General features: G+C 38.6%; 4 protein-coding genes and 2 pseudogenes across 5 annotated transcripts; 3 read left to right on the top strand and 3 right to left on the bottom strand.

Moving 5' to 3' along the window:
- The first annotated feature begins 1,207 nt into the window (after nt 1–1,207).
- Nucleotides 1,208–2,941, top strand: LOC110746152 (beta-1,2-xylosyltransferase XYXT1 pseudogene; annotated as a pseudogene).
- Nucleotides 2,942–3,179: 238 nt separating this feature from the next.
- Nucleotides 3,180–12,710, bottom strand: LOC110746856 (DEA(D/H)-box RNA helicase family protein). Its single transcript, XM_021947089.2, has 19 exons — nt 12,070–12,710; nt 11,314–11,468; nt 11,133–11,220; nt 10,787–11,032; nt 10,450–10,545; nt 9,184–9,372; nt 8,894–9,053; nt 8,686–8,816; nt 7,825–7,998; nt 7,477–7,749; nt 6,658–6,852; nt 6,222–6,425; nt 5,956–6,025; nt 5,717–5,865; nt 5,259–5,567; nt 4,824–4,883; nt 4,542–4,694; nt 4,341–4,451; nt 3,180–4,237 (listed from the first exon to the last, which is right to left on the bottom strand). The coding sequence occupies exons 1-19, from the start codon at nt 12,502–12,504 to the stop codon at nt 3,743–3,745; spliced, it is 3,693 nt and encodes a 1,230-aa protein (XP_021802781.1). The 5' UTR covers nt 12,505–12,710; the 3' UTR covers nt 3,180–3,742.
- Nucleotides 12,711–12,820: 110 nt separating this feature from the next.
- On the top strand, nt 12,821–14,749 carry LOC110746862 (TCP-1/cpn60 chaperonin family protein). Its single transcript, XM_021947093.2, has one exon. It carries the CDS (start codon nt 13,045–13,047, stop codon nt 14,650–14,652), a length of 1,608 nt encoding a protein of 535 aa, XP_021802785.1. The 5' UTR covers nt 12,821–13,044; the 3' UTR covers nt 14,653–14,749.
- A 697-nt stretch (nt 14,750–15,446) lies between these two features.
- On the bottom strand, nt 15,447–17,020 carry LOC110746141 (WAT1-related protein At3g18200-like; annotated as a pseudogene).
- A 769-nt stretch (nt 17,021–17,789) lies between these two features.
- Nucleotides 17,790–21,360, bottom strand: LOC110746843 (Protein phosphatase 2C family protein). Of its 2 annotated transcripts, XM_021947076.2 has the most exons (10): nt 20,922–21,360; nt 20,730–20,838; nt 20,380–20,416; nt 20,218–20,262; nt 19,937–19,989; nt 19,399–19,560; nt 19,056–19,139; nt 18,828–18,917; nt 18,620–18,667; nt 17,790–18,124 (listed from the first exon to the last, which is right to left on the bottom strand). In XM_021947076.2, the coding sequence occupies exons 1-10, from the start codon at nt 21,251–21,253 to the stop codon at nt 18,014–18,016; spliced, it is 1,071 nt and encodes a 356-aa protein (XP_021802768.1). In that variant the 5' UTR covers nt 21,254–21,360; the 3' UTR covers nt 17,790–18,013. The 2 variants fall into 2 exon arrangements, with proteins under 2 accessions (XP_021802768.1, XP_021802773.1); XM_021947081.2 differs by lacking the exon at nt 20,380–20,416 and having other exon boundaries at nt 20,738–20,838.
- A 146-nt stretch (nt 21,361–21,506) lies between these two features.
- LOC110746811 (2-oxoglutarate (2OG) and Fe(II)-dependent oxygenase superfamily protein) lies at nt 21,507–25,858 on the top strand. The gene is made up of 9 exons (XM_021947056.2): nt 21,507–22,047; nt 22,573–22,620; nt 22,899–23,075; nt 23,177–23,327; nt 23,443–23,529; nt 23,910–24,034; nt 24,261–24,379; nt 25,109–25,220; nt 25,481–25,858. The coding sequence occupies exons 1-9, from the start codon at nt 21,739–21,741 to the stop codon at nt 25,514–25,516; spliced, it is 1,164 nt and encodes a 387-aa protein (XP_021802748.1). The 5' UTR covers nt 21,507–21,738; the 3' UTR covers nt 25,517–25,858.
- The last annotated feature ends 345 nt before the right edge of the window (nt 25,859–26,203 follow it).

Here is a 26,203-nt window from a genome sequence, read left to right as displayed (position 1 = left end):
TTTTTGTCGAACTTCCTTTTATTTTCTCAAGACTAGTCTCTCTACACGCGCTTCCGCGCCTGCGAGAGGGTTTTTTTTAAAAAAATTTAAATTTATTTTAAAATTAAAAAAGATAATGGGTAGTTGTGTTCCATAAAAAGAGAATCTATTATCTGATTTTTCTTTTAATTATAAATTTTTTTAACATGAAAAAGTATGAATTTACCATGTTATCCTCATTTAATTAATAATTTTAATTCTTAATGTTTGCATTAACCAAGGGCATTTTCTGGTATTTTGAATGTTTCACCATTCTCTGCCTTTTGCTTTATATATATAGATAGATATATGCATTTTGTTCCCTTTTCCATTATTAAATCCATCTATAATTTGTAAGTTTATTTTTAATTTTTTACGCATTACGTGGGCTAAATCATTTTGCAAGTTTATTTTTTATTCTTTAAACTTCAAATATTGGTTTTTACTATTTTATCCCTTGTTATTAATAATGTTGTTTTTTAAGATTTTGGTTAATACAGAAACAATGCCACAAGGAAAGATGAATGCAGCCAAAGACAAGAAAATCACTGCTGAGTGTAGAAGTATTAGTTCATCTTGCATTTTTCCTGCCATGTACAAAATGAGAAATATATTCTGCCCAAAAACAAAAGAGAGAAATATACAAGTAGAACAGATGCAAAGAACATCAATTGACCTGCCAGTCAGCAGCACTCAACTGATTCTGAAGAGTCAAGACACCTTAAGAAACTTGATCACTCTTTTTGTTCAGTTGAAATTTTAACTCTCCTGATTCGAGTTTTTCGTACCAGGGGGAATGCCGGAGATCCTAAGAAGATTTATGATTTAATTATTGCTATTTTTACTGAAATGGAGATGTGTGGATACTTTCCGTTTCTTGGGTGGCTTGATTTGGTTTCTGTCATACTAGGTAATTTAGTTATGCTGTTATCTGAACTTATTTAGCTCCCTTTTTTAGTTTGGATTAGCCTCTATGATTTTATGAATATATGCCTATGTATTCAGGTTATCAACAAACTGCTTATATTTGAATTGACTACAACTAATACAGATCAAAACATTCAGGTTAGCCTCCATATATATATATATATATATATATACCTCCTTGCCCTACATCAGATTATCTTATTGATCAAACATTAAGGCTTCCCTATGTCATCTTGAATAGAATTATATTAGTTGAGCAAAAATGAAGCATGATTCTATACTTGCCAGAAGCTTTGGTCACCATCAGCAGAAGAGGTTACGATACGGAGCATTTGCTTGCTGCTTGCTCATACCATTATACTTTTGCACGGTGCTCAGGCCTAGTTTGAATCTATTAGTTTGTATGGAAAATGTTCTTCTTCTTCTTCTTCTTCAGCCTTTAGCCTATTTTAACCTACACTTTTTACCTTCTTCTGTACAAAAGTTACAAATGACCAGATTAACATGATATGTTTGAGCAGCTATAGTGATGTCTAAACTTCCATTTACTCGCAGGGAATTTGCAGCTGTCTGTGGGTGTTGGTTTGGAGATGCTGCAAGTCGAGCAAACAAACAGCCCTCAGCAGGTAATCAAAGGCAAGCATCCCGATCAGAAGATACGCACTCCCACTGGTCTCATTGCAGAAAATGGTCCACAAGCAGAGACAAAGAGTAAGGACCCTTATGCTCTACCACTTTTCCAAGTGGCTGATATCATTATTTCCTACTTACTTTCCGTGGGGTTAAGGTTTATATAGCTCTAAACTTCTTGAAAAGTACATAATTCGGAAGTTGTGATTAAACCATTCATTCTGCAGTTTCAGAAGTCGTGACAAAGAATTTGGAGCCAATTTGCAATGTTTTGGAACCAAGAACCAATTTTTGCGAGATCAGCAGGGATGTTCGGGTTGATGGAAAATCGTCGACAGTTTCTATTGTTTCATCTCAAATGGATGTGTTAGCAGGGAATAGCCCCTGGACTATAAGACCTTATGCTCGAAAAGAAGACAAAAAGCCAATGAATCACACTCGACCATGGTCAGTAAAACCAGTCATTGGTGACCAGGAAATCCCTCGATGCTCCCGAAATCATAGTGTTCCAGCCATCTTGTTTTCAAATGGAGGATATACAGGAAACCATTTCCATGAATTTACTGATATAGTAGTTCCACTCTTTATTACTTCTCGAAAATATGATGGAGAAGTTCAGTTTCTTATTTCGGATTTATGGACTTGGTGGGTTGCAAAGTTCCAAGCAATACTAAAAGGACTTTCTAATTATGAGTTAATTGACATTGACAAAGAGGCAGTCCACTGCTTTCCAAGCATAACTGTTGGCCTCAAAAGACATCCAAAGGATCTGACCATTGATCCTTCAAAACATTCATATTCTATGAAAGACTTCAGAGAGTTCTTAAGAAACACTTATTCATTGAAGAGAGCTAATGCAATCAGAATCAGAGATGGTCAACGTAAAAAGCCCCGGCTTCTGATCATATCAAGACAGAGGACAAGGTGTTTCACGAATCTAAGACAAATTACTAAGATGGCTAGAACCTTGGGGTACAGGGTAACTGTTGAAGAAGCAGACAGGAATATGTCAAGAATTGCACAAGTTGTGAATTCTTGTGATGTGTTAATGGGAGTTCATGGAGCTGGCCTCACAAACATTCTTTTCCTTCCTGAAAATTCAATTTTTATCCAAATACTACCAATTGGAGGGTTCGAATGGATTGCAACAAACTACTTCGGAGTGCCTTCCAAGGGTATGAATCTAAACTACTTGGAATATAAAATAAGCAAAGAGGAGAGCACACTGAAAAATGACCCTCACACAACTCCAATAAGAGGATGGGAAGGATTCAAGTCAACTTTTCTGAATGCGCAAAATATGAAGCTTAACGTCAATAGGTTTAGACCCACTCTGTTAAAAGCTCTTGAACTTCTGCATTATTAAGCCTTTGGTTAGTTTCAAGAGGAAGATGGGGCCTCTGCATACTTTTTCCGTGTTCTTTTCTCCGGGTTCTTTATGTTATTCTAGCCTAGTATTATTTACCAAAAGGGAGTTCATACGCGTTCCCGTGTTCTGATGATCAACCACACACCACCAATCATGATTCACAAAGACATGAATTTAAAATAGAAAAAATAAAAGGAAAGAAACTGGACAATAATGAAAATAATGGAAATATGAATAAAATAAACAAAATTTCTATATTGCTTATCCAGTACGGTGTACCAAAAAAAATCGACAGTGTTTCTTTACAAATACAGCCCTAACTCTTGCGTGAAAATGTAGGAGTTTTTTTTTTCTTTTCACTTTACCAAGACTGCGCCCTACTCAAACGAATATATACAAAATGCAGCTCCTTGACACAGCAGTAGACATGGATCAATGTGATCTGTAAGCTGCGGCTAAAAACCTGTTTACAATAACCTGCAACTTCTACAGAACAAGGTCCATTATCCATACCCAATGAAGAATGTGCTCAATCACCCCTTTCCAAAAGTATGGGTGGTTCTACCAATAAAGAATGTTAGATATCACCTCTTTCCAAATATGGGTTTGCACAGGCCGGCACCAATAATAGATTCTACAGAATGTAGCTTCTATTCCGGAGGAAGCTCAACTGCCTAGAAGATTGACATTCAAATTTCATACACCCAAGCCTTCGAGGATGGACCAATGTCCAGCAGCTCTTTACCGCTGCTTGTGCTTTTGATCATATGCTTAACTCCACTATATGACAAGCAATGCTTAACCCCACTTAGCACTATCAAATGAAGTCCTTTTCTGGCTTGTCTTTTTACTCTTCTTTAGAAGCATTGACATATGGTCAATATCTGTGGAAGATGAATGCCTCTCACCCTTTAACCAAAGCACAGCCTCAGCAGCTGCATCTTTCTCTGCTTGTTTCTTACTATTGCAAGGCTGCCCTACAAAGTTCAACCCATTGAAGATCACTGTAGAACAGAACTGGTTGTTTTTCAATTGTTTTGTCTTGTAGGTGGGTGCATCATGTCCGGCTCTGACAAGCAAAGTTTGCAGCTGATTTTTGGAATTATTATTAGGCCCACCTTTATCACCAACCGTCAAGGTGCCAGGTTTAATCTCTTTTGTTGCCTTCTTTGAGGGTACTGGCACCTTGCGGCCAAAGACAAATCTACCCTCACATTGGTCCTCTGAGACCAGTAATCTTAGCGCTGATAAGAGGTGAGTATGAGACTGCATATCCAATTTGGGATTGAGGAGCTGCTTGCAAAGACATCACCATGTTAGGGAGAGAGAGAGAGAGGGTATAGATTCCAAGTGTTAAATTCAAGAGCTATGACAAATGGTGAAACCAAATACAAACCTTATTATGAATCAGTTCGCCAAGCTCCCCTTTTAAGAAAATATATGTATTTGCTAATGCAGGATTCATGAAAAACTCCAAATATCCTCCCAACATCTTCAGGTGCCCATCCTGCCAAAAGCAAGTGGGAGTATTTACTAATTTTTTTCTTCAAGAACACAAATGCAAAGTAACAAGCACAGCCAAAGTCAATGAACCTACCAGCCCGCCCCTGGAGATGTTGCCTCCAAACAAAAGGAGCACAGAATCAGATACACCAGTTGAATCCCGAAGAAATACCGAATTCACTTTCACCTTTTCGTTGAAAACTAGCCATGGGTATGGAATTTTGGGTACCCCAGCATTGACAGAATTCTAATTGATGCAATCAACAATCATAAACAACAGATCAGAAATATTGATGTTTCATTATATGCCATTAAATAGAAAATTTAAAGTAATGCCACAAGGAAACACAAGTGCAGCCAAAGACAAGGAACTAACCGAGTATAGCATTACTTGTCCATCTTCCATTGTTTTCAGCACAATCGACTTCTCTTTGTTCTGTGCAACGTAATTGTAACAATGCAACATACACGATAAATTAGAGAAAGATACACCATTCACAAGCAAAACAGATGCAAGCAACATCTTGTGACCATTCAGAAATTCAACTTAATCTGAAGAATCATGACCCCGTTTATCACAGTTTTTACACGCTTGAACATATCATTTGTGGTATTGTTTTAACTAAATGTGAAGATTACAACACCTTCTATCACACTCTTGCTCAGTTGAACATATCACTCTTTTTCTCCGTATAATGTACACAGAGAAAAATAGGCTATTACGACAAACTAAATAATTTCTTTTCATGCGAACAAAACACTTACAAAATAAAAAATATAAGAACATTATAAGGTATGCATAATGACTTACCACAACAGAGCATATTCCAGGAAATAATCCGGCACAGATGACTGCTCGGACAAGGTGTTCATCATGGCTCCATGTATTACAAGTTTCTGTATGATGATCAACCAGACCAGTATCCTTGAGCAAAAAGAAGAACTGCTTCCGAAGAGAGTCAATGGATTTTAGAGTTTGTGCAGAAAGAAAATTCCTCCAGCAGTACTCATTACCAGACTGCACTCTTTCAGCATTTTTCCAACCATCATAAGCTCGGACAAGAGCAAGATGATCACTGTTATCACGGGCAGAGAACTGTGCTTTTGCTGATTCTGCAAGCTACAAAATTTGAAAACAATATGGTTAGTCCTCAGCCTATGCTTGTGCAGAATATGCTGGCATGCCAGGGGAGGGGAGACATCATCAAAATACGCAACAGCGCAAATTAAAACATCAAACTGTAGCAAGGAACACCATATCATACTTACATCCTTTTTGTCAAATGGCATCAGGAATGGATCTCTCATACTAAGGCCTGCAACAACAGTCATTACTGGATCCAGACAGTTGAAGATAGCCCCTAATATGAGCGTTTTTCCAAGTTTAGGCTCAACGGGAAGCATTGACAGGTGGCGTCCTGCACATCATACAATCATCAGTTAAGCTGTCTGACTTGCAGACAAAGAAAAACACATATTAAAAAGCTTTGATAATCAGTCATCATCACCTAACACTGTCAGATCTTCATTATCATCTAAGGCCCCAATAATCTTCAAATACTCAATAGCATTTTGAACCTACAAAAGAAACAAAATGCAGAATACTAATATGAAGATCTTCTGCATAGATAAGACCGATAACATAAGAGAAATTATATCTTAATTCACATGTTAATTTTAGGTAAAGTTCAAAAGCAATACAATACTATCAACAGTCTCTCATGCAAGTATTATGAAAAGGCATAAACTGGGAGTAGTCAGATAGAATTTTTACCGATAGATGTTCTGGCGCCTGTAAGGCCTTAGATAGGAACTCTGAAATACTTCCAAGTTGCAAACTTTTGATTTGTAAACATAAAGACTGCAATGGCGTCCTCAAAAGTTCAGGTAACTGATAATCAGCTAAGGCATCATATACACATCTGGGGTAGAGATGGTAACACTCGCCAGGTTGAACACGACCAGCTCTGCCTCTTCTCTATAGATTAAAGGTTTTAATTAATACTAACAACCCATGTATTTAATTTCCATGTAATATATCAATTGTGTCACATGTGGTTACCATACAATCAACAAAATTGCAGAGTTTAACTAAGAAGCAGAAACCTTTGGCAATCAGTACAAAGTGATGCCTTGCATTATATCAAAAGATCCAGCATGAAGTAGATAAAATAATCAAATTGATATTGAAACTGGCAAAACTGTCTTACTTGCCGAGAAGCAGCCTTTGAAATCCAGGATGGAAGCAAACAGGGAGTGTTATTTAGTGCATCATATGATGTCTCTTTTGCCTTTCCACAATCAACCACAAAAACAACATCATTGATAGTGATACTAGTCTCAGCCATGTTTGTCGCTAGAACTATTTTCCGAATTTCATCTTCTGGCTTATCAAATATTAACCTCTGTTTACAAAAACAAAAGAAAAATAAATTACTAAATACAAAGCCTTGCATGTTGTAACATTCAAAACTTGGCTACTGTCCTCAAACTACGAAGGGGAAGAAATAACAACCCAAAAGTAATTGGTTCCGCATCAAATTGTCAAAATGATAACATCAAAAGATTTCATCAGAAAAATATGAAGCTGTAACGATTTATTAATTAACACGATCTTTAGCAAAATTAACAACATCAATTAGTCTGTATTATAGGATAATGTTAAGATAACTTAATGGATTAAATTTCCAAATTATAGATAAGAAGGCAGAAAGATGGCCCCAATACAGTAACAGGAATCCTCAATAAAAGAATATTTAGGATTGAAACAGTCAAAAGACACGACACACCTTCACATCACATTCCATGGGAAACTAAAGCCTCCCAGTCTTAGATAAAGGCTTTATAAACCCCAACAACCATGCATGATTAGCATATTGTTTAGACAAAAACATTCAACATATTTTGATGAATGGATAATCCCAATATATATGGAGAAGTTTGAAGTCCTTAAAGTGTTTCTCATCACTAGCCCATGATAATTTAACTATATGCATTGAGAACAAAATAAAGGAGAACAGTTACACCACCTGCTCAGAGCTAGGCATAGAACCATGACATGCAAGCAGTAGGACCCTGCTAGGATCTCCTAATAGGGGATGAGATTGGAGTTGATCCTTCAAGGAGTTAATGTCATCCCAACCAGTCATAAAAACCAAAATAGCACCAGGCCGTTCTTTCCTGACTATGTGGCAAAGCAGATGCTCAATGAGGTTGAAACCAATGGAATCAGGATTCCAACAGGAGAGAGACTCTCGAGTCCTTGGACTGTACTCCCTAAAATCAGCAGCTTCAAGTACCTCCTGTTGAAAAAGGGGCAAAAGAAATTAAAATATAATTGAGGGATTGCAACAAAAACTAAGACAAATTTTATATACCTCAACTGTAGAAGCAATTTGGCTCTTCCTTTTTTTGAAACCTGGAGCTTGTTTCTGCATTTTCCACGCCTTTTCTTGACCATAATCATCAATTTGATTGTATTCATTCAACTGATACCTAGTCATTTCTAGAATATTCTCCAGAAAATGTGCTCGGACTGGATATGTAAAACCCTGAAAATAGAGCAAAGCCCAACCCCCAAATAAAAGGTGAGTCCAGTACACCTTATGCTGAGAAAACGACATCATTATGGACCAATTGAACTAAAAGTGCAATCACTGAAGGAATCATGGAATACACTGTAATGGCAGTATCTTATTCTATAGTGCATTGTATAAATTTCATTATTGACCAATAAAATAAAAAATAGGAGACACTAGAGGTCATAGATGGCGTGAAATCAAACGCAGCAAAAGATCATCAGTGGAATTAAGTGGAGTAAATGATTGGTTCAGACTTGAAAGGGATGATAAACAAGAATCCAGCAGTTCACAGAATCTAAGCGAGAAGCACTCAATTTTATGTGATGTCCTAGCTAAACTTACTCATGATTCTTCCGCCACATTTTGAGGCGACAAAAGAAAAGATGCTCTAGAAAAATGCTTTTACTGTTGGATTGGATTTCTGCCCCAAAATTTTATACAGACCACGAAACAGTGGATCACCCATTCTGACAAGAATTAACAATATAAAATATAACTGGCTCCTGGAATCACCTAAGCAGATCATGCTATATGAATCCACAATGATGATGATCATAGATTAGCTACTAGTAAATTTTACTTTAGTTACATGGGACAGATAAAAAAAAACAATAATAAATAAATAAATGAAAATAAGAACTAGTGCCCTGAACTTACAGGAATATGAATCATTGGAGCACCACCAAAGTAGGAAGAGAAAAGCTCAGCATTTAGGGTTGCACTCATCAAAATTAACCTCAACTCTGGTCGACGAGGGAGAAGTTCTTTCAGGACGATAAGAAGAAAATCTGAAACAAATGCAAGAATATGATTAGGTCACATTTGATACACCAATCAACAAATACATTCCAAAATTAAAAATCACCTTCATTCATTCCACGTTCATGAATCTCGTCAACAATAACATGTGTAACACCTCTCAACTTTCTGTCGACAAGTAATCGCCTCAATAATATGCCAGTGGTGCAAAAAAGAAGGCGGGTGTCCCTCCCCTTCACCCCTTCCAGCCTAACTTTGTAACCAACCTTTTACAAAAGGGAGAAGATTTAGGTTCAAGTTGGCTAGATTAGATGTTTCAACAATCTACTAAAACAGAACAAGTAATATGGCAAAGATTTCGAAGAAAAAGCTATGACATCAGATATAAGAACGTACAGATTCCCCCAGTTTCTCCCCTCGCTCTGCAGCAACTCTTTCAGAAACAGCCATGGCAGATATTCGTCTAGGCTGAGTACAAATAATACTACAGGCAGTTCCTCGAGCAGCTTCAATCTCAGATTCTAAAATGTACTGAGGAAGCTGTGTAGTTTTACCACAACCTGTTTCACCTGAGACAACTATGACCTGCTCACAATCATAACCATTTATTCAGTCTACAGCCAAGACACACAGAAACCAACCAATCAATATAATTCACTAAATACACTAAGGGTATCAACACATTTCCTCAGTAGTTGGCAGGAATAATTATTATAACAGTAGCAATAATGACGGTAATAATAATTCTAATCATAATGATAATGATGACGATGATGATGATGATGATGATGATGATGATGGTGACGATGACAATGATAATGGAAATGCGCCTGTAAGTGCTAATAACTTATTTATTAGCAATAGAGATAGTCCTAATATAATATACACTGATAAAACATTGTTCTTTGGAAAAGTCTAAATACAGGAGGAAAACATGAATTGTGAACTCAGCACGGAAACACGGGCCATGTGATATCAATGCACTATGATGGTTATAAAACTGAAACAAGAGATAGTTGTGATGCAGGAGCATCTATGAAGCTCTCTAAGATTACTTAGGCCCGTCAGTCAAGTGGGCTAGGGTTCTATTTACTTTAAATTATTAGTTACTTCTTTTGTTTTCCTATTCTTACTAGGATTTGGTTTAATTTCCTGTTTAGGTTTTCAATTTCCTATGTCAATTAGGTTTCCTGTATTCTAGTATAAATAGGCTATTTAGAGACTCTTGTATTGAGTTTTTGTTGATGAATATAATTTCAGACATCAGTCTATAGAGTTTCTATTGGGATTTTGCCCTAGAACTCAATTATCTTCGTTCCAACTTCAATTCTATTGCTTCATCCTTCTATTCTCTGTATTTTGGGTACGTTTGGGTCAGTGGACAGTAACTTATGGCCGCTGCCCTGCATCAAGTTGTCTAAGTGCTTAAGCCTCCATAAAACTAGTCTTCCACTTGAAGCTATAAATTAAGTGCCTAAGAAAATGCGCCTGCTTTGTTTAGGCAGATATTCACAACTCTTACACTTATAAAAGAATAAGATGTTAGTTAAATGTTAAAAGGAGCTCCAACTTTAAACCCTGAAGACCTTTATTGAGACTGTCTGAAGGACTGGTAAAAGTGCATCCATAACCAGTTATAAAAATCATAAATAGCAACAGCACCTGATTTTCTGATATGGCTTTTAACAGTGCATCTTTCTCCTTATATGCAGGCAGGCTTCTACGAAGTTCAAGCATCTTTTGACCTTCAGGAGATTCCTGTAGAAGACTAGATATTTTCAACATGGATGTATTTAAAAATCGACAAAGCTACTGTAAAGCTAGATAGAAATGAACAAGAACTCCATCTCAAAGTCAAACTATACCAAAGACACAGAAAAACAAAACCTTCACTTATGCAATGCATTGTCTCCTACATATAAATAAAATAAATAATAAAATGCAAAAGGGCTGAACGTCCAGCCAGTATAGCTGTGGCAAGAGGAAGGAAAAGAATAACCTGCCAATGTTGTTGCCTATTACGCAGTTGCAAGCTTTTCCGCAGAAGAATTTTCTCCATGGCATCACTATTCTGTATTGAGGGCTCCTCCTGCTCATAAGGTCCTCCATCATTAACCATACTTCCACTACTGCTTGATCTTGAAAAAGAAGATTCTGATAAATTTCCTGTCTTCATTGGCTTTTGAGATACATAGGCTTTGAGATGAGCATCTACATCTCTATGCAGTCCAAAAGGTAAGACAACCTATACATGCTTCAAATAGTTTAGAACAATATAATTGGGTAGTAGATTATCTTCAACAACATGCACAAAGTCAATTTGGCTGAGAAATAGATGAAAGTACCTCTCTTTGCGGTCGCTTATCATCCAGATCAGGTCTGTAATTTGGCTGAGGAACTTTACTAAATACTACAACTTTTGAATACTGACGGCTGCTTGAGAAAATTAAGAATCAGAAAACACACAAACATGGGCATAGAATAAAGAAAATGTGAATAACTGGTGCACACACTAAACTGACGTACCTATATAAACCCATCCTATTTGCCAGTTCTGAGAGATGCTCAAAATCACGTCTGTCCTTTCTTTCCCTGGACACCACTTCTTGCCCATCTTTGTTGCGAAGAAGCATGGTTAACTTCCATCTCCATTCATCAATGTTTTCAAGGGTCGAACCACCCTACAAACCATCAGCCAGAATCAAATAACCACCATATATATCTATGAAAGTTATAGTTCTGTCACGTTAAATAAATAAAGCATATATTTAAAATCACAGAATTTACATTGAAAAAGAGTCGTGAGAAAATTAACAGGTTTCAGCTTCAGTGCTTAAAAGAGTGCTCTACTTTCAACTTCGTTGGCTGTTATTTCAAAGTCCTAAAACGAGTAAGATAATGCAAACACATAACTGATACCAAAGTTCTAGCCTTTGTGCTTTTTGGCCAGCATCTTAGGAATACAATTTCACTTTCTTTTTTTTGGGTAAAAGAATACAATTTCACTTTCATTAGCAGCTGCAGTGGATTTAGAATTAACAATCCCCCAAGAATTACAAACTCAATCAAAGTCGCCAATGGCCATTCTAGCTTCAAAAATTGGAAGATGATGAGGTTAAAGAATTTTTCTTGCTCCTATAAACTTACGTAGATGAAATTTTCATTTCCAAGAGTAATCAAAAGAAGCTTAAAAAATTACTAAACCAAAACAGAGGCTAACTCAATCAAAGTGCTCAATTCAAGCAATCAAGTTTCTAAGAAAATGGGCACGGCAAAACTAACCGATTGGCGCTGAGAAGAACCCCTTTCGTAGTCGGAATCCTCACTAGCGGAGGCGTCTTGGTATGCAAACCGTCCATAACCCAAGTTCTGCTGGTACAAAAAGGGCACCGCCGTACTCCTCAACTGCCTCTGCTTCCAATCAGCCTCCACCGCCCGCGACGAGGCCAGGCACGTGACTTCCCCCACTGGCCCCACGTGACGCGGCAGATAATAACACGCATTCCAATTCTGCGACCGGGCAAGGTAGTGGGTGTGGTAACGGCTGTTCCTCATGGTGCAACCGAAAAAAGACGGCCTTACTGAAGCTATGTGGTGGTGGCGGTGGTTGTGGGTCCTACGCAAAGAGGCCAAAATGGGGGATGAGGTGGTGGTCGGTTTGAGAGACATGGCGGTTGTTCTTATTATATAGCCCTCAAAGAGGGCTGAGTAGGGCATGGCTCTCTCTGGGCGTGGGTGTATGTGTCTGTTGCGGTTGTGGGTTTTTTCAGTTGCAGCAGTTATGGAGCCATTTGCTGATATTAGGGTTTTTGACAGGTGCAATGGATGTCTTTGTGTAGTTTTGGTTTGGGTTATGTTGGTTGGAGAGAAGTGGCGCTGAGAGCATTTACGTCATGACTCTGGAGCTGGACTCTGTTTCCCTTTTATCTATTAAAAGAAAATAGAGATAAAATTACAGTCTAGCCCAAAATGTTTTTTAAAAAAAAATCCAACTTTTCCTTACTAGGGACGTATAGCTCATATGCCCAAACACTCCTTCCCAAAAAGGCCATTTTCGTCTAATTACTCGAGCCATCTCTCTCCTTGTTTAACCTAAAGCCCCACTCTCTGCTTCTAACTCACTCTAGGGTTTCCATATCATTTCAAAATTGGAACTTGGAAGCCTTTTGCCTAGCAAGAAAGCGCCTTTTATTCAGGTACCCTCCACCACGCTTTGAAATTTCAGTTAACGTTAGGGTTTCGTCGATCCCTGCATCCATGGCTTCACCAGCAGTGATCTCCCAACCCCGCTCGTCCTCCAAGACCGAGTCTTATGTCGACAACAAGCGCAAGGAAGACATCCGCCAGGCCAACATCCTCGCCGCTCGAGCCGTGGCAGATGCCGTCCGGACCAGCCTGGGACCCAAGGGCATGGACAAGATGATCTCCGCTGCCAACGGCGAGGTCATCATCACCAACGACGGCGCCACCATCCTCAACAAGATGGAGGTTCTCCAACCCGCCGCCAAGATGCTCGTCGAGCTCTCCAAGTCTCAAGACTCTGCCGCTGGTGACGGTACCACCACCGTCGTCGTCATTGCGGGCGCTCTCCTGAAACAGTGCCACATCCTTCTGTCCCACGGCGTCCACCCGACGGTCATCTCCGACTCTCTCCACAAGGCTGCCATTAGAGCCGTCGATGTCTTGACCGCCATGGCCGTCCCCGTCGAGCTCACAGACCGCGATTCGCTGGTCAAGTCCGCAAGCACATCGCTCAACAGCAAGGTAGTGAGCCAGTACTCGACTCTGCTCGCGCCGCTCGCCGTCGACGCCGTGCTCTCAGTGGTGGACCCCGCGAAGCCAGAGGTGGTGGACCTGAGGGATATCAGGATCGTGAAGAAGCTCGGAGGCACCGTCGACGATACGGAGACGGTGAAGGGACTTGTTTTCGATAAGAAGGCGAGTCACGCAGCTGGTGGGCCTACAAGGATGGAGAACGCGAAGATCGCTGTGATTCAATTCCAGATTTCGCCTCCCAAGACCGATATTGAACAGAGCATTGTCGTCTCGGACTATACACAGATGGATAGGATTTTGAAGGAAGAAAGGAATTACATTCTGGGTATGATTAAGAAGATCAAGGCGACTGGGTGTAACGTCTTGCTGATTCAGAAGAGTATTCTGAGAGACGCAGTTACTGATTTGTCCTTGCATTATTTGGCGAAAGCTAAGATCTTGGTGATTAAGGACGTGGAGAGAGATGAGATCGAGTTCATCACCAAGACTCTGAATTGCTTGCCCATTGCTAACATTGAGCATTTCCGGGCAGAGAAATTGGGGTACGCTGATTTGGTTGAGGAGGTTTCGCTTGGTGATGGAAAGATTGTGAAGATTACAGGGATTCAGAACATGGGTCGGACCACCACCGTTCTGGTTCGTGGGTCGAACCAGTTGGTGCTGGATGAGGCGGAGCGGAGCCTGCACGATGCTTTGTGTGTGGTGAGGTGTTTGGTGAGCAAGAGGTTTTTGATTGCGGGTGGCGGTGCGCCAGAGATTGAGCTGTCGAGGCAGTTGGGTGCGTGGGCTAAGGTGCTGCAGGGGATGGAGGGTTATTGTGTGAAGTCGTTTGCAGAGGCGCTCGAGGTTGTTCCCTATACACTGGCTGAGAATGCGGGTTTGAATCCGATTGCGATTGTGACTGAGCTGAGGAACCGCCACGCACAGGGAGAAATCAACACTGGAATTAATGTGAGGAAGGGGCAGATAACCAACATCTTGGAGGAGAATGTGGTGCAGCCGCTGCTTGTGAGCACAAGTGCTATCACTCTGGCCACTGAGTGTGTGCGGATGATTTTGAAGATTGATGACATAGTTACAGTAAGATAGATTGGATGTTTGTTATTTCATCTGTACTCTATTTCTTTTGAGGTGGATTTCTGTTCCGAATTTTGGTAATGGTACTGGATGTTTACTTTTGATTTGATCTTTGGGTGTTTATTAAGGGATGTTATGGAACTTACCTTTGTCCATGCATCTAGTTAGTCATTATGTATTTCTTTTAACTCTGTCATCTTAAGTTTGCATGCTAATAGAGAAGATGGTTATTTTGTATATCTTGGCTTCCATCACAAAAATTAAGACTCTAATCTATTGATAAACCTCTTCATTGAGCAATGCTAATCCCTTTTCTTGAAGTTCGATTTCATAATGCTGAAATGGGGTCTCTGTTCAGTTTTAGGAGGATCTATGTTTTGGTGATTTGCGTCCTTTGGATTTTGTTCATTCATTTCTTGTTAGGCTCAAAGGAAATTTGTGACAAGTTGTTGCATTTGATATAATCTTTATGCTCGAGTTTGCTTATGGAGTTTGAGTTTCTCCGAATGAGTTGGGGAGTATAGTTGATGGAGGTTAAAGATGAAGAAGATACAGTTCATGTAGGCTCCCAAAAATCATCATGTATGTTTTACGATCTTGGGTAAGGGAGACTCTGAATTGCTTGCTCATTGCTAAGATTGATTTCGTGATCTTTCTTCCACCTCTGTCAATTGCCCAAGGGTGCAGACTCTGTTATGAATCATCCTTGAGGCTGCCTTTCTATGCATTTGCAGGAAACCTTAGTATTTGCACAAATAATTTTAGAGAAAAAGTCTCATTGAATTTACATGTTGAGATGCTCAGGTTATCTGAAACCTGTGCTTACTGCATTTCATCCTCTCACTTTTACCCATGTGTGGTTAACTGTTTCGGGTTCTTTTGTTTTTGGTCAATAACATATCTCATGTTCTAAGCATAAGCGTGCCTATGACGATATAATGCAATCCCATAATCTTCTTTTATATCAGCTTCAAGAAGGGGCTTCTTCAATACTTCCCCTTGGTTAACCACTCTGTTTTCTTCATTTTTACCCCACAAAACTGAGTAGAGACCTAACATGATGAGAAGTGCGCCAATAATCCTGCAATGGAAGAAGGAAATGTTAGGAAGAAAACCAAGCAGTAATAGTTAAACATGTTGTGTCGCTTGTGATATTTGATTAGATTTGGACTTTGTCGTACCCTCCGGAGTATAACTGATCACCAAGAACAAGAGTTGCCATGACAGCAACTAAGTCTGCAAGGGCTGGAAGACAGCAACAAACACAGGGCCACTTTACTGGATACGCCATGTTTAGAGAGCAACAACAATCCCCGAAGCCACAATTCCCTAAAACAAGGCAGATAGTCATAAATTGAGGCTCAAGGGAAATTCATGTAGATCCAATATTTTGCATATGTAGTCATCTAAGAAATGCTAGGAAAATTACAGCATATAGGATTGTAAACAATTCTTCTCCAGATAGGATTTTCCAGTTCTCAAATTCAGTCTCTACGAAGACTCTGATCACCAGGAACTGAATCAATCCGAAGAAGCATGTGAATGAAGTGAGTGTTAGCTTCACCGGGTACTTTTTCAACGTGGGAGCCTGCAAAGTTTTGAACATCACATTCCAGGTCATGAAAACGGTGATTGAAATGGCTAAGTTAGGCATTCATAAGTTTGGTCAGAATAATCATGGGGTGAAAGATGATTTTCGACTGACCCGAAAGACCATCCAACTAGCCCATGCTAAGCAGTGTCCAAGCAGGTAGATGCAACCCCATTTCCACTTCTGCATGTCAGTGCTACTTGACATTTCTTCTGTTAGCGTCGTTCTTCCCTGAATTGGCTGTGTCTGGTGAGGGAGGCCTTTGCAAAGAGTAATAATAGTTGCACCCCGTACACTTGCAATGGTTCCCATAACTTTAGCCAGCCCATCTTTCCTTGTGATGTTAATATGCTCAAGTCTGAGATAGAGAAAGAACTCAAGAGTAGAACTCTTTCCTCAACAAGAAACAAAAACAGAGGAAGAAGTGTGCAGAAGAAAGAAAAGAAGATGAAAAACAGAGCCCTAAATATATACCTTAGAGCCAAAGCCATTAGAAAAGTAATTGCAGGAACCGAGTTTTGCATTGCAGATGCAAAAGTTGGAGACACATAATACAGCCCCAAAAAGAAAAATCCTTGGTTTGCAGTGATCCTGATACCACAAATGACGATTATAAAGACCATTCCATTTTTTATTAAAAGCAAAGAAATAAGCAAAGGGACCCAACGAAAGCAGTGCAATGAGGTTTCTGTAAACTGGGTAAACAACTTTACTTACTCCAATGTTCAATGCAACTCTAGAGACGATATGAAACCCTGCAAAGCAGAGCTGCAGAACAAGCAATGCAATTTAGTTTATATCTCATTTGTATGAACTGAAAATATATTTTGTTTTGCTCCATGAGAGGTGATGAGGTTTGGTAGACAAGGTGAAGGTAAAGCATGTTAGCCAGGTAATCAGAGAGTAGGCGACCAAAGTTTCCCTCCATTGGTCTCAGTCAGGTCTCAGCTTAATCCCATCATCTCCGAATACGGTTTGATACTCTCTATCAATCATAAGGCTTTTTTATTTATTTACTTCCTCTAAAATTAAATTTAATATTAATGGCACTGTGAAAGAAGATTTTGTCTTTTTGGAAAATGGAATCTGCTGCCAAATAATGGTAATGAGGACAAATTCATAATTGGGTTAGGTTAGGTCGTTTGTCCAAAATCATAGTCTCGACTCAGAGTCAGTTTTTCGTTAATAGGTTGGGTTGGGTTGTTGGACAAGAAGATGGAACAACACGATACGAAGAATCAATCAGAGATGGCATGTGAGTCCTTTTCATTATTAAGGAGTTGCAAAACCTAAACATTCAAAAGCAAGGAGAGGAGCTGAAGGGGCAGTATTGTCTTTTCGCGTTTCGTTCGTGCTTTCAATCGCTCAAATCTAGACAAGCTTGTAAATGTTTAACTTGGCCTGTGGCTGTGCTGGTTTTTCTTCGGTCACATTTTTAAAGATGAACTTGAGACATGATATTGGAGCTGGTTCCGTTTGCAACTTGCAAGCATACAACATAAACTGGTCAGGTCCAGATTCAAATTTCTTGCATTGGACAAAGTTCCAGAATACTTGGTTGTGTTAGAGCAATACAATTTTAAAACATCTAGCAATATCTGCACCAAGAATCCCAGGCTGCATATATCAAGTTTTCAACAATTCAATGGTTACTTCATGACTGAGCAACTAACCAATGGTGGACAACATATTGTTGAGCTTACACAATTAAAGAAACAAACCCTCACGGTGCTTCATAGCCAGTAGCCGGGTATTCCTTTTAAAATGAATTGGCGCCTAGAACTACTTGTGCCTGAACATGATTATGATTACAGTGCAGTTATCTTTACAGCGCCGTTCACGCACAGCTTCTTTTACAAGACGGCGGCTAATAGTTGAAACAGGTAGTCCCTCCTGCAAAAATAAAATCCAGTCCTTCTAAGTAATTATGTGTCTTAAACAACAGATTAAGTTCAAGATACCTAAGAGGATGTCTTGAAACAATACACAGCCACCATAATTCACCTCTTGATTTACATTTGAATGTGAAGGGGTTTTTGTATTATGCATCAAATCCCACAAATTTTCAGCAACTAAAAAGAAACCTAACAGAAACAGATATCTTCCCCATTTGACACTTTCAAATAAGTAATTGAGGATCTGGTCATTTTGCCAAATAATGTTGTAGTTGACAGTTGAAGACAAACCATTTTACAAGGAGATAACAAAATCAGACCAAAAGGAAAAAAAAAAAAAAAAAAAAAAAAAAAAGAGGAAGAGAAACTTAACATGCTAGTTCAAAGAAACGTAACAAATTAATGATTTAAATGAAACCTATAAGACAATGGACCTATTCAAATTCCATGGGATGTTGAAATGATCATTAAGAAAGAGACTATTTGCTCTAACCTTCGAAAGTTTTTGAACAAAAGCAACAGCATCACTTGGTCCAATTACCTGTAACAAATTTAGAAACATTGTACTGTTAGATAGACAATAAAATATCAGGAATAAGATCCAAAAGAAAAATGTAAATTAATATGAGGTCCGATTCAGACAAAGATTCTGTATTCTAGGCATATTCCAAGTCCAGGAGAAGTAAAGAAGGAAAACATACCCCCCAGAGGCCGTCACAACCAAGAATTATGAAGTGCTCTCTCTCTGTAAGGTCAAATGAATGAATATCTGGGGTTGCAACAACACCCACCTGCAATTTACAGACAAATTTATCAATTCAATAATCTCTTTGTAAAGTAGAGCAATATGGTTTTTTGTCCCCAAAGCAGTAGATTGATGGAAACATGTAACTACAGGGAAAAGCGTCTAAGAGAGCAGAAAATAAAACCTTTTTGAAATGGCGATCTCCAAAGGCCCTAGAAACTTCAAGGCGCCCCTGTAGTCGTCCATTTGAACTCACATTACCACCAGCCTGAAGCACATTTCAAGCAGAAAGGAGCTCATAAGGTTTCAAGTAGATTCAGATAGAAGTAAATATGCTAAAAGGTTACAAATGAAATACAATGCAGCTGACATAAAAGCAATATACAAGAATATCGCCTTATTTCTTTTCTTCAGCTCTTGTTAATCACAGTTTAGCAAGTCCACATTAAAGGTAAACAAAGCATAATCCCCTAACAATTCAACTCAACAAAGTCTTAATCCCAAGTTTACTTATACACAGCACTTACCTTCTGAATACGAGCACGCTCCTGTGCATAGATAGCTTTGTGTTCCCTTGTTAAAACAATGGCCTTCAGATGACATGCTTCATCAGATCCATTCTTCAATCCCTCAGCAGGAGATGATCTTGCTACCACTGCTTTTGCATCCCCAATGTTAGCAACAAAAACCTAGAAACATCTAGTACCATTAGAACAGGATTTGTAAATTGCCATTAGCTTGTCTTAGGAACACCATAGTCATTCCACTTGGAAAGAAAATTGAATCATCACATCATCTAGTATTCTTCAAGAGAAAGCCTTAAGTTGCTCCTTTTTATATTTTCAAATTTTCAAAAAGACAAGCAGTATCCTATCAAATAATCACGTAATTGATAAATCCACCAAATATTTGCAAATTGTATCCTTAAATGATTTCAGATTACAGAACCAAGATCAAAGAATGCAACTCAGTGATGTTTAAAGCATCATACCACATACAGAAAACAACTTACTAAAGGCCTTAATTTTTCTATTTTAGAAACTCAATAACATACTTAGTACTTACAGTTTTTCCTAATATCCAGACACATACAGCTGTAGCACCGTCCTGCCATCCCCCTGATGACAATTTAAAACCAACACATGAATCCTCAAGTAGATATTAGGAAAAAATTACTCCATAAAATGGTTCACTACGATCTATACTTGCGAAAAAAATGGTAGACAGACAGATAGATAGATAAAAGATATGAGAAATAACTATTTGAGACGCAATATTCTAGTTCAATTAATCTAGGCGAAAGAAAGTTCAAATCAGAAATAGAGGATGAAAGATTCATTCTGTACCTGCAGCACTTTCTTGAAGAAGAGACTCATCAGTTTTCCGAAAACCTAAATTAGGGAAAACAAAACTCAAATAAATACACCTAATAACAAAAAAATCCACACTTGGATGAAATCACTATATGATAAAATAAACAAACAAACAGACTTGCACAGTATTTATACCATCAAGTATGGCTTTCTTGGCTGCTTTTACATCTAACTGCAATGCAACGCAATAGAATACAATTAGACTTCAAGGACAACAGTTTCCACGAAAGCAAAATGCCTTAATTTTCTTTTTCAACATATGTACTAATGTATATGGCGCAGATAGTTACACCATTCAATGATAGAGCCTTAATTTTCTTTTTCAAGCATCAGAAAAATTCTTTTCTACAAAATTTCATAATTGAAATCCAACTACCAACGCATTGACAAAACAATCCAACACGTACAGAAACTAACAAAGATGATTATGTCAATCTGCCATTAGGTCTAAACATATATGCAAAAATCAGACTAAGCAAACACACCAACTCACGTGGTAATCCGGCTGAAAGCACATTTGTATGTAAATGCTTCTGAGCATACTCTGCAGCTAATCGACCTCCATGCCCATCATAAATTGCAAAATGCGCACATCTGACCCAAAAAGAAGGCACCAAGAAGTAAATAAATTGAACTTTTAAAGCTTGCCATGTATAAGAGCAACAAAGCATTAGAACCTCAATTTTCCCGGAAAATCCAAGCTGGCGTCCAAGAGCACAGCCCAAGCGTCCTCCATGGCGTGCCGTAACCCCTTATCCTCGGCTGCATCAGCTTCAATCTTAAAACCCATTTCCCTCCCACCTGAATTTGGCTCATTGACCCCACTATCCTTGTTCCCTTCACCTAAATCAACATCTGGGTCTTGCTCTTGTTCGGTTTTCGACTTCTTTGCAGCTGAAATAGAGTCCTCGGAATTTCTTTCACGCTTTTGCTTTTGCTTTGGCGCTAGTTCTACCTCTTTTGGGGTCTCGTTCTTGGGGGCTGAATTGGAGGTTTCAGTTTCACTCATTGTGAACTCAAAACAACTGGTCACTATTTTCAAGAATCAAGAACACTAAAAGATATGGATGAAGCAAATTCGAGCTTCGAGCCTCCAATCAATTTACTCGCAAAAGAATTTTAACGCTTTTCATTGTTTTTTAATGCAAGTTGGGTTGGGCTCAGTCCCGAAAACAAGTGCAAGTTGTGTTGGGCCGGATCTGCTTTCTATTTCACGCCCAGGGCATAGCGTCCAATCCACTCCATCCATTTTTCTCTTTTCAATTCAAAAAAATAAAAAATACAGCTTGAGTGAGTTGGAGTGTAAGACTGAACTCAGGAAACCCTAACTGCAACAGAACAAACCCACACCAAAATTTAACGTCCACTACAAGAAAACCCATTTCGAAATCCATCGAAGACTAGATTCCCATTTTACCCTCCGTCCCTCACCACCAATGTTCCTTAGTACACTAATCGCCGGCTGATATTCCGACTCCACCTTCCACTCCGGCCATGTCGCTTGACGGCCGCCCCGGCGACCGCCGTGAAGGGCCCTCGCCGGTGACCGGGAACGGTGTCGTATTGGAGGACTCGAACCGGCCGGCGCTCGCACCCATGTCGAGCCAGAGGCTAAGGTTAATCCCAAACAAGGATCACAATCCGGATAACTACGATGACATGGAATTGGATTTCAGTCCCTCGATTTTCACCTCGCTCGAGCGGTTCCTGCCTCCGAGCATGCTCGGGATGCCTCGATGCGATAAGGTTAAGTTCATGACGGAGATTCTGCTCAAGTACTTGCCTCACGGAGAGCGTAACAGAGTAAGTTTTATCCATTTTTTCGTGTTTAAGTGTGTTTCTTGTTTTCTTCATTTGGTGGTGGTCCGTTTGGTTACTGAGAATTTCGTGGAAAAGGAATCAACTTGAATATGCTCGCAATTTTTAATCTTATTGATCGAATTATTATCGTTATTTTTGCCTCTTGTGATTTGGGCATTTAATTAGGGTTTCGCTGAGGAACTGTCTTCTAACGGGCAAGTGATTTGGCATAAAATTACGAAAATGCCCTTAAGCCCTGCTTTTTGTATGTAGGAAGGTGGTGTGGCAATCATCATCATTTTCTTTCCTTGCCATCTTTTCCTTTTACTTCTTTTTCCCTTATACAAAAAAGAAAAATAAAAAAGATTTGAAGTAAAAGAAAACAACGCAGAGAAAGTTCAGTGAACAGGTTGATGTAATTTTTCTACCAAAAAAAAAGAACAGGTTGACATGATTTACTACATAGTACACTATTCTAATTCGTGAAAAATCAAACAACTGATGTCGTTTGTGCATGCTATGTATCAGGTTCAGAAACATAGAGACTACAGGCAGAAGATTATATCAAATTATCAGGTACAGTACGACGCGACTCTTGATTCAATCCTTTCAATTTGTGGGTAAAATGGTAACTCTCAGTTGGTTTATTTTACGTTCAGAGCTCATGGGTTGGTGAATTGGATTCTTTAGTTTTTATGTTTTTTATCAGGCATAGTAACCCCGCAGTGTGCATGATTCATGTGCTGCTTTTAATATAATTCAAGCTTTGCCCGTGCAATTGGGTTTTCCCACCAAATAAAAATTGTCCATTTGAAGGAATAGGGACTTATAGAAGCTGAATGACATGTGTGCAGCCTTTACATAGAGAGTTATACAGTATGCACCCAGCAACCACCTTTGTGACGCCATTTCTGAAAGCAGTTAGTGATAATACTGAGGAAAGCTTCAGAAGGATAATGTCTGAACCCTCGCCAGGGGTCTTTACATTTGAGATGTTTCAGCCACAGTTCTGTGAATTATTGTTGTCTGAGGTATACTGTCATTGTATATTACTTATCTGCCATTCTAGATTTGGCTTGGCTTACCATTGTTCGTTTCTTTTTATTTCTTTTATGTTTCTTTGGCTGCCTAGGTGGAGAATTTTGAAAAATGGGTTAATGAAGCCAAATTTAGAATCATGCGGCCAAATACAATGAATAAATACGGTGCCGTTCTTGATGATTTCGGCCTTGAAACCATGCTTGACAAGCTTATGGAGAATTTTATTCGTCCTATATCTAAAGGTGATGCATTGTTGTCCTCTGTAAATACTTTAATATTTGTGAATTCACAAGAAGGTATTTTCAGTGAGGTTGGCATGTATTTTGATTTAATCTGTTAGCTTAATCTTTGTTGCAGTGTTCTTTGCTGAAGTTGGTGGATCAACTCTGGATTCTCATCATGGTTTTGTTGTTGAATATGGCGAAGATAGGGATGCTGACTTGGGTTGGTATTTTGTTTAATTGATTTTAACTTTAAAATGTTATCCTTTTGTAGTTATATATGATGTTGTCAGTCCACATAGCCTCTGCTGATGTGATAACTTATAGGTGCCCTCTAAAACTACAAAACTTGGCTCTAATCCACTGCACTATTGTGGTTGTAGCAGTGATACTAGACACCTTTCCATAGCTCGAATGTGTATTTGATTAATATGCTGTTTTAAAAATGGTTGTATGGTGCCAGTCACACATTTGTTGTACATACACGCCTTACCTTTGACAATACATTGAAAGTTTATGATGGTAGAATACCCTCAAATCATGTGCTATAAGTACTCCTCTTCTGTCAAATGTAGATGCATAAAATTAATTTCATATGTGTAGGTTTTCATGTGGACGACTCTGAAGTAACTTTGAATGTGTGCTTGGGTAAGCAATTTTCTGGAGGAGAATTGTTTTTTCGAGGCACGCGATGTGATAAACATGTAAATAGTGGAAGCCATTCAGAGGTATGTTAGTCATTAAGATGGAGAGAAAATTAATTTATACTTTGCGCAGGGCAGTGCAAACACTTTTTCAGTGTTTATTCGGTAGCACGTGTCCATTTTCGAATATAAGATCACTAATGTTCTCTTTAATTCAAAGTTTTGAATATTATAATTTTCTATTGATTTGACGTACTGAAACCCGTGGGTGGTTGTAAACGTATTGATGGAGTATGTTATTTAAAAGCAGGAGATCTTTGATTATTCACATGTCCCAGGATGTGCTGTGCTTCATCGTGGCCGTCACCGGCATGGTGCTAGAGCAACGACATCAGGTCATCGCATCAATTTACTTCTATGGTGCAGAAGGTATTCTTTGGATTCTAATTTTTCACAATCAGTTATACATTTTGATAAACTTCCTGTATCTTACTTTATGGAATCTGTCTAGTAATCTGGGGGACTTCTTCCCATGTGTGTACAAGTACTCCTTCTGACAATTTTAATTGGATGCTTATGTTGTACTATGAACATTCATGTATGAGTTTTCTGTTTTTCGCATTCACTGTTCCCACCTTTCATGAAATCAGGAATATGACTTGGGAGATCTTTTCTCCCTGTTCTTTCCTTCCTAGATTATGCCTTATATTGGAACAAAAATTTTGAAGAAGGCATTCTCGGGTTACAAATTTTGGAGTGTGAGATGGTAATGGCAACAACACTAGTTACAAAGGAAATAAATAAGGTGAAATTTAATTGTTAGCAGATAAGAAACCTAGCATGGCGGACATGCATAGAAGTTAAGAACAAAGAAGGATCTAAATGAACGCATCTTTGGAAGTAGGGGAGGTGCCCATTTCTTTTTCCTAATAGCAGTTGCAGGCATTTTGGAAGTTTGAATATGTCCTTTCCTACAACAGTTTCGTTTAAAATGGATATCATTACCACCAAATCAATGGAATTTCTTTGAAATCCTTCATTTTCCAATTGTTTTATGTAGCATTAGTGTGGTAGGATCCTATTTGTAATATTGAACTCAAGTGTAGGATTTGAAATACTTACATCTGCCATTACCCAAACTAAATTATCTCCTTACAGTTCTGTATTTAGAGAGATGAAGAAGTATCAGAAAGATTTCTCCAGCTGGTGTGGGGAATGCTTGCGTGAGAAGAAAGAGAGGCAACGCATGTCAATCAGAGCTACCAAAAGGGTAATGTATTACATAGATGCATGTACACAGTCACTGTATATGGGAAGTGAAGGATCGGATTTAACTAGCCAAGTCATTGTGAATCACACACACAAGCACATGCACAGACGGTGACAGAATATGATGCCTACCTAAATCTTGCATAAATCAGTTAACATGTAAAGCATTTATATATAAGGAAAGCTGCCTTCCTGTTATTGCAGCACACACATTCTCTATTTTTATATCAAAATGGACTTAGGTGAGTTGTTCCCCTGCAGGAGTTGCTCAGGAGGGAAGGTGAATCCACGGCATGATCTTTCTTTAGTGCTTATATACGCCCTTGTGTTGTAAAATTATGTATTTTTAACCTTAGTCATCCAATGACCAGAAGACTGGTCTACTCTTGATGAAACTGGAGGAAAGTTGTGCTTCTGTGAATCATTGTAAGTCAGGACGTGCCTGCGTTTGTACATCAATTGTGTCAAGAAATGATAACTTCTCTTCTTGAAGCATGCTTCATGCACGAAACTTATGTAAAAAGAATTATCTGAGTCCATTATAATTTATATTTATGGACATCTGAAAGTTTGTATCTAGTCTTAGGTAAATTTGTATTTTCATGATTGACAAATATATATATTTTTTTTTGCGATTCATGATTGACAATTGTTATCTCTGTTTATATATAAGCTTCTGCTATCTTTTTCTTTTCTTTTTCGGTGTGTGGAAAATATGCTTTATTCAAAATAAAAGAATACGACCATAAGAGTGTACAACACATAGAACTGAATCATCCAATACTATCTAATACCTTTTTTTTAGCACTATCCTCATTCAACAAAAAGAAAAGTAAAAATTTCAAAATGCAACTACTCCATTTTAAGCACTATCCTCATTTAACCAAAAAAAAAAAAGTTTCTTTTTGGAAAGGAAAACGGAAAGAAAACAAAATTTGTTAAATATAAGGAAAAAGCGTGCAGCCCAAAATCATTTGCTTAAAG

This window comes from Prunus avium, chromosome 5 (assembly GCF_965620075.1).
Source record: "Prunus avium chromosome 5, drPruAviu1.hap1.1, whole genome shotgun sequence".
NCBI lineage: Eukaryota > Viridiplantae > Streptophyta > Magnoliopsida > Rosales > Rosaceae > Prunus > Prunus avium.
This window is presented reverse-complemented; position numbering and strand designations above follow the sequence as displayed.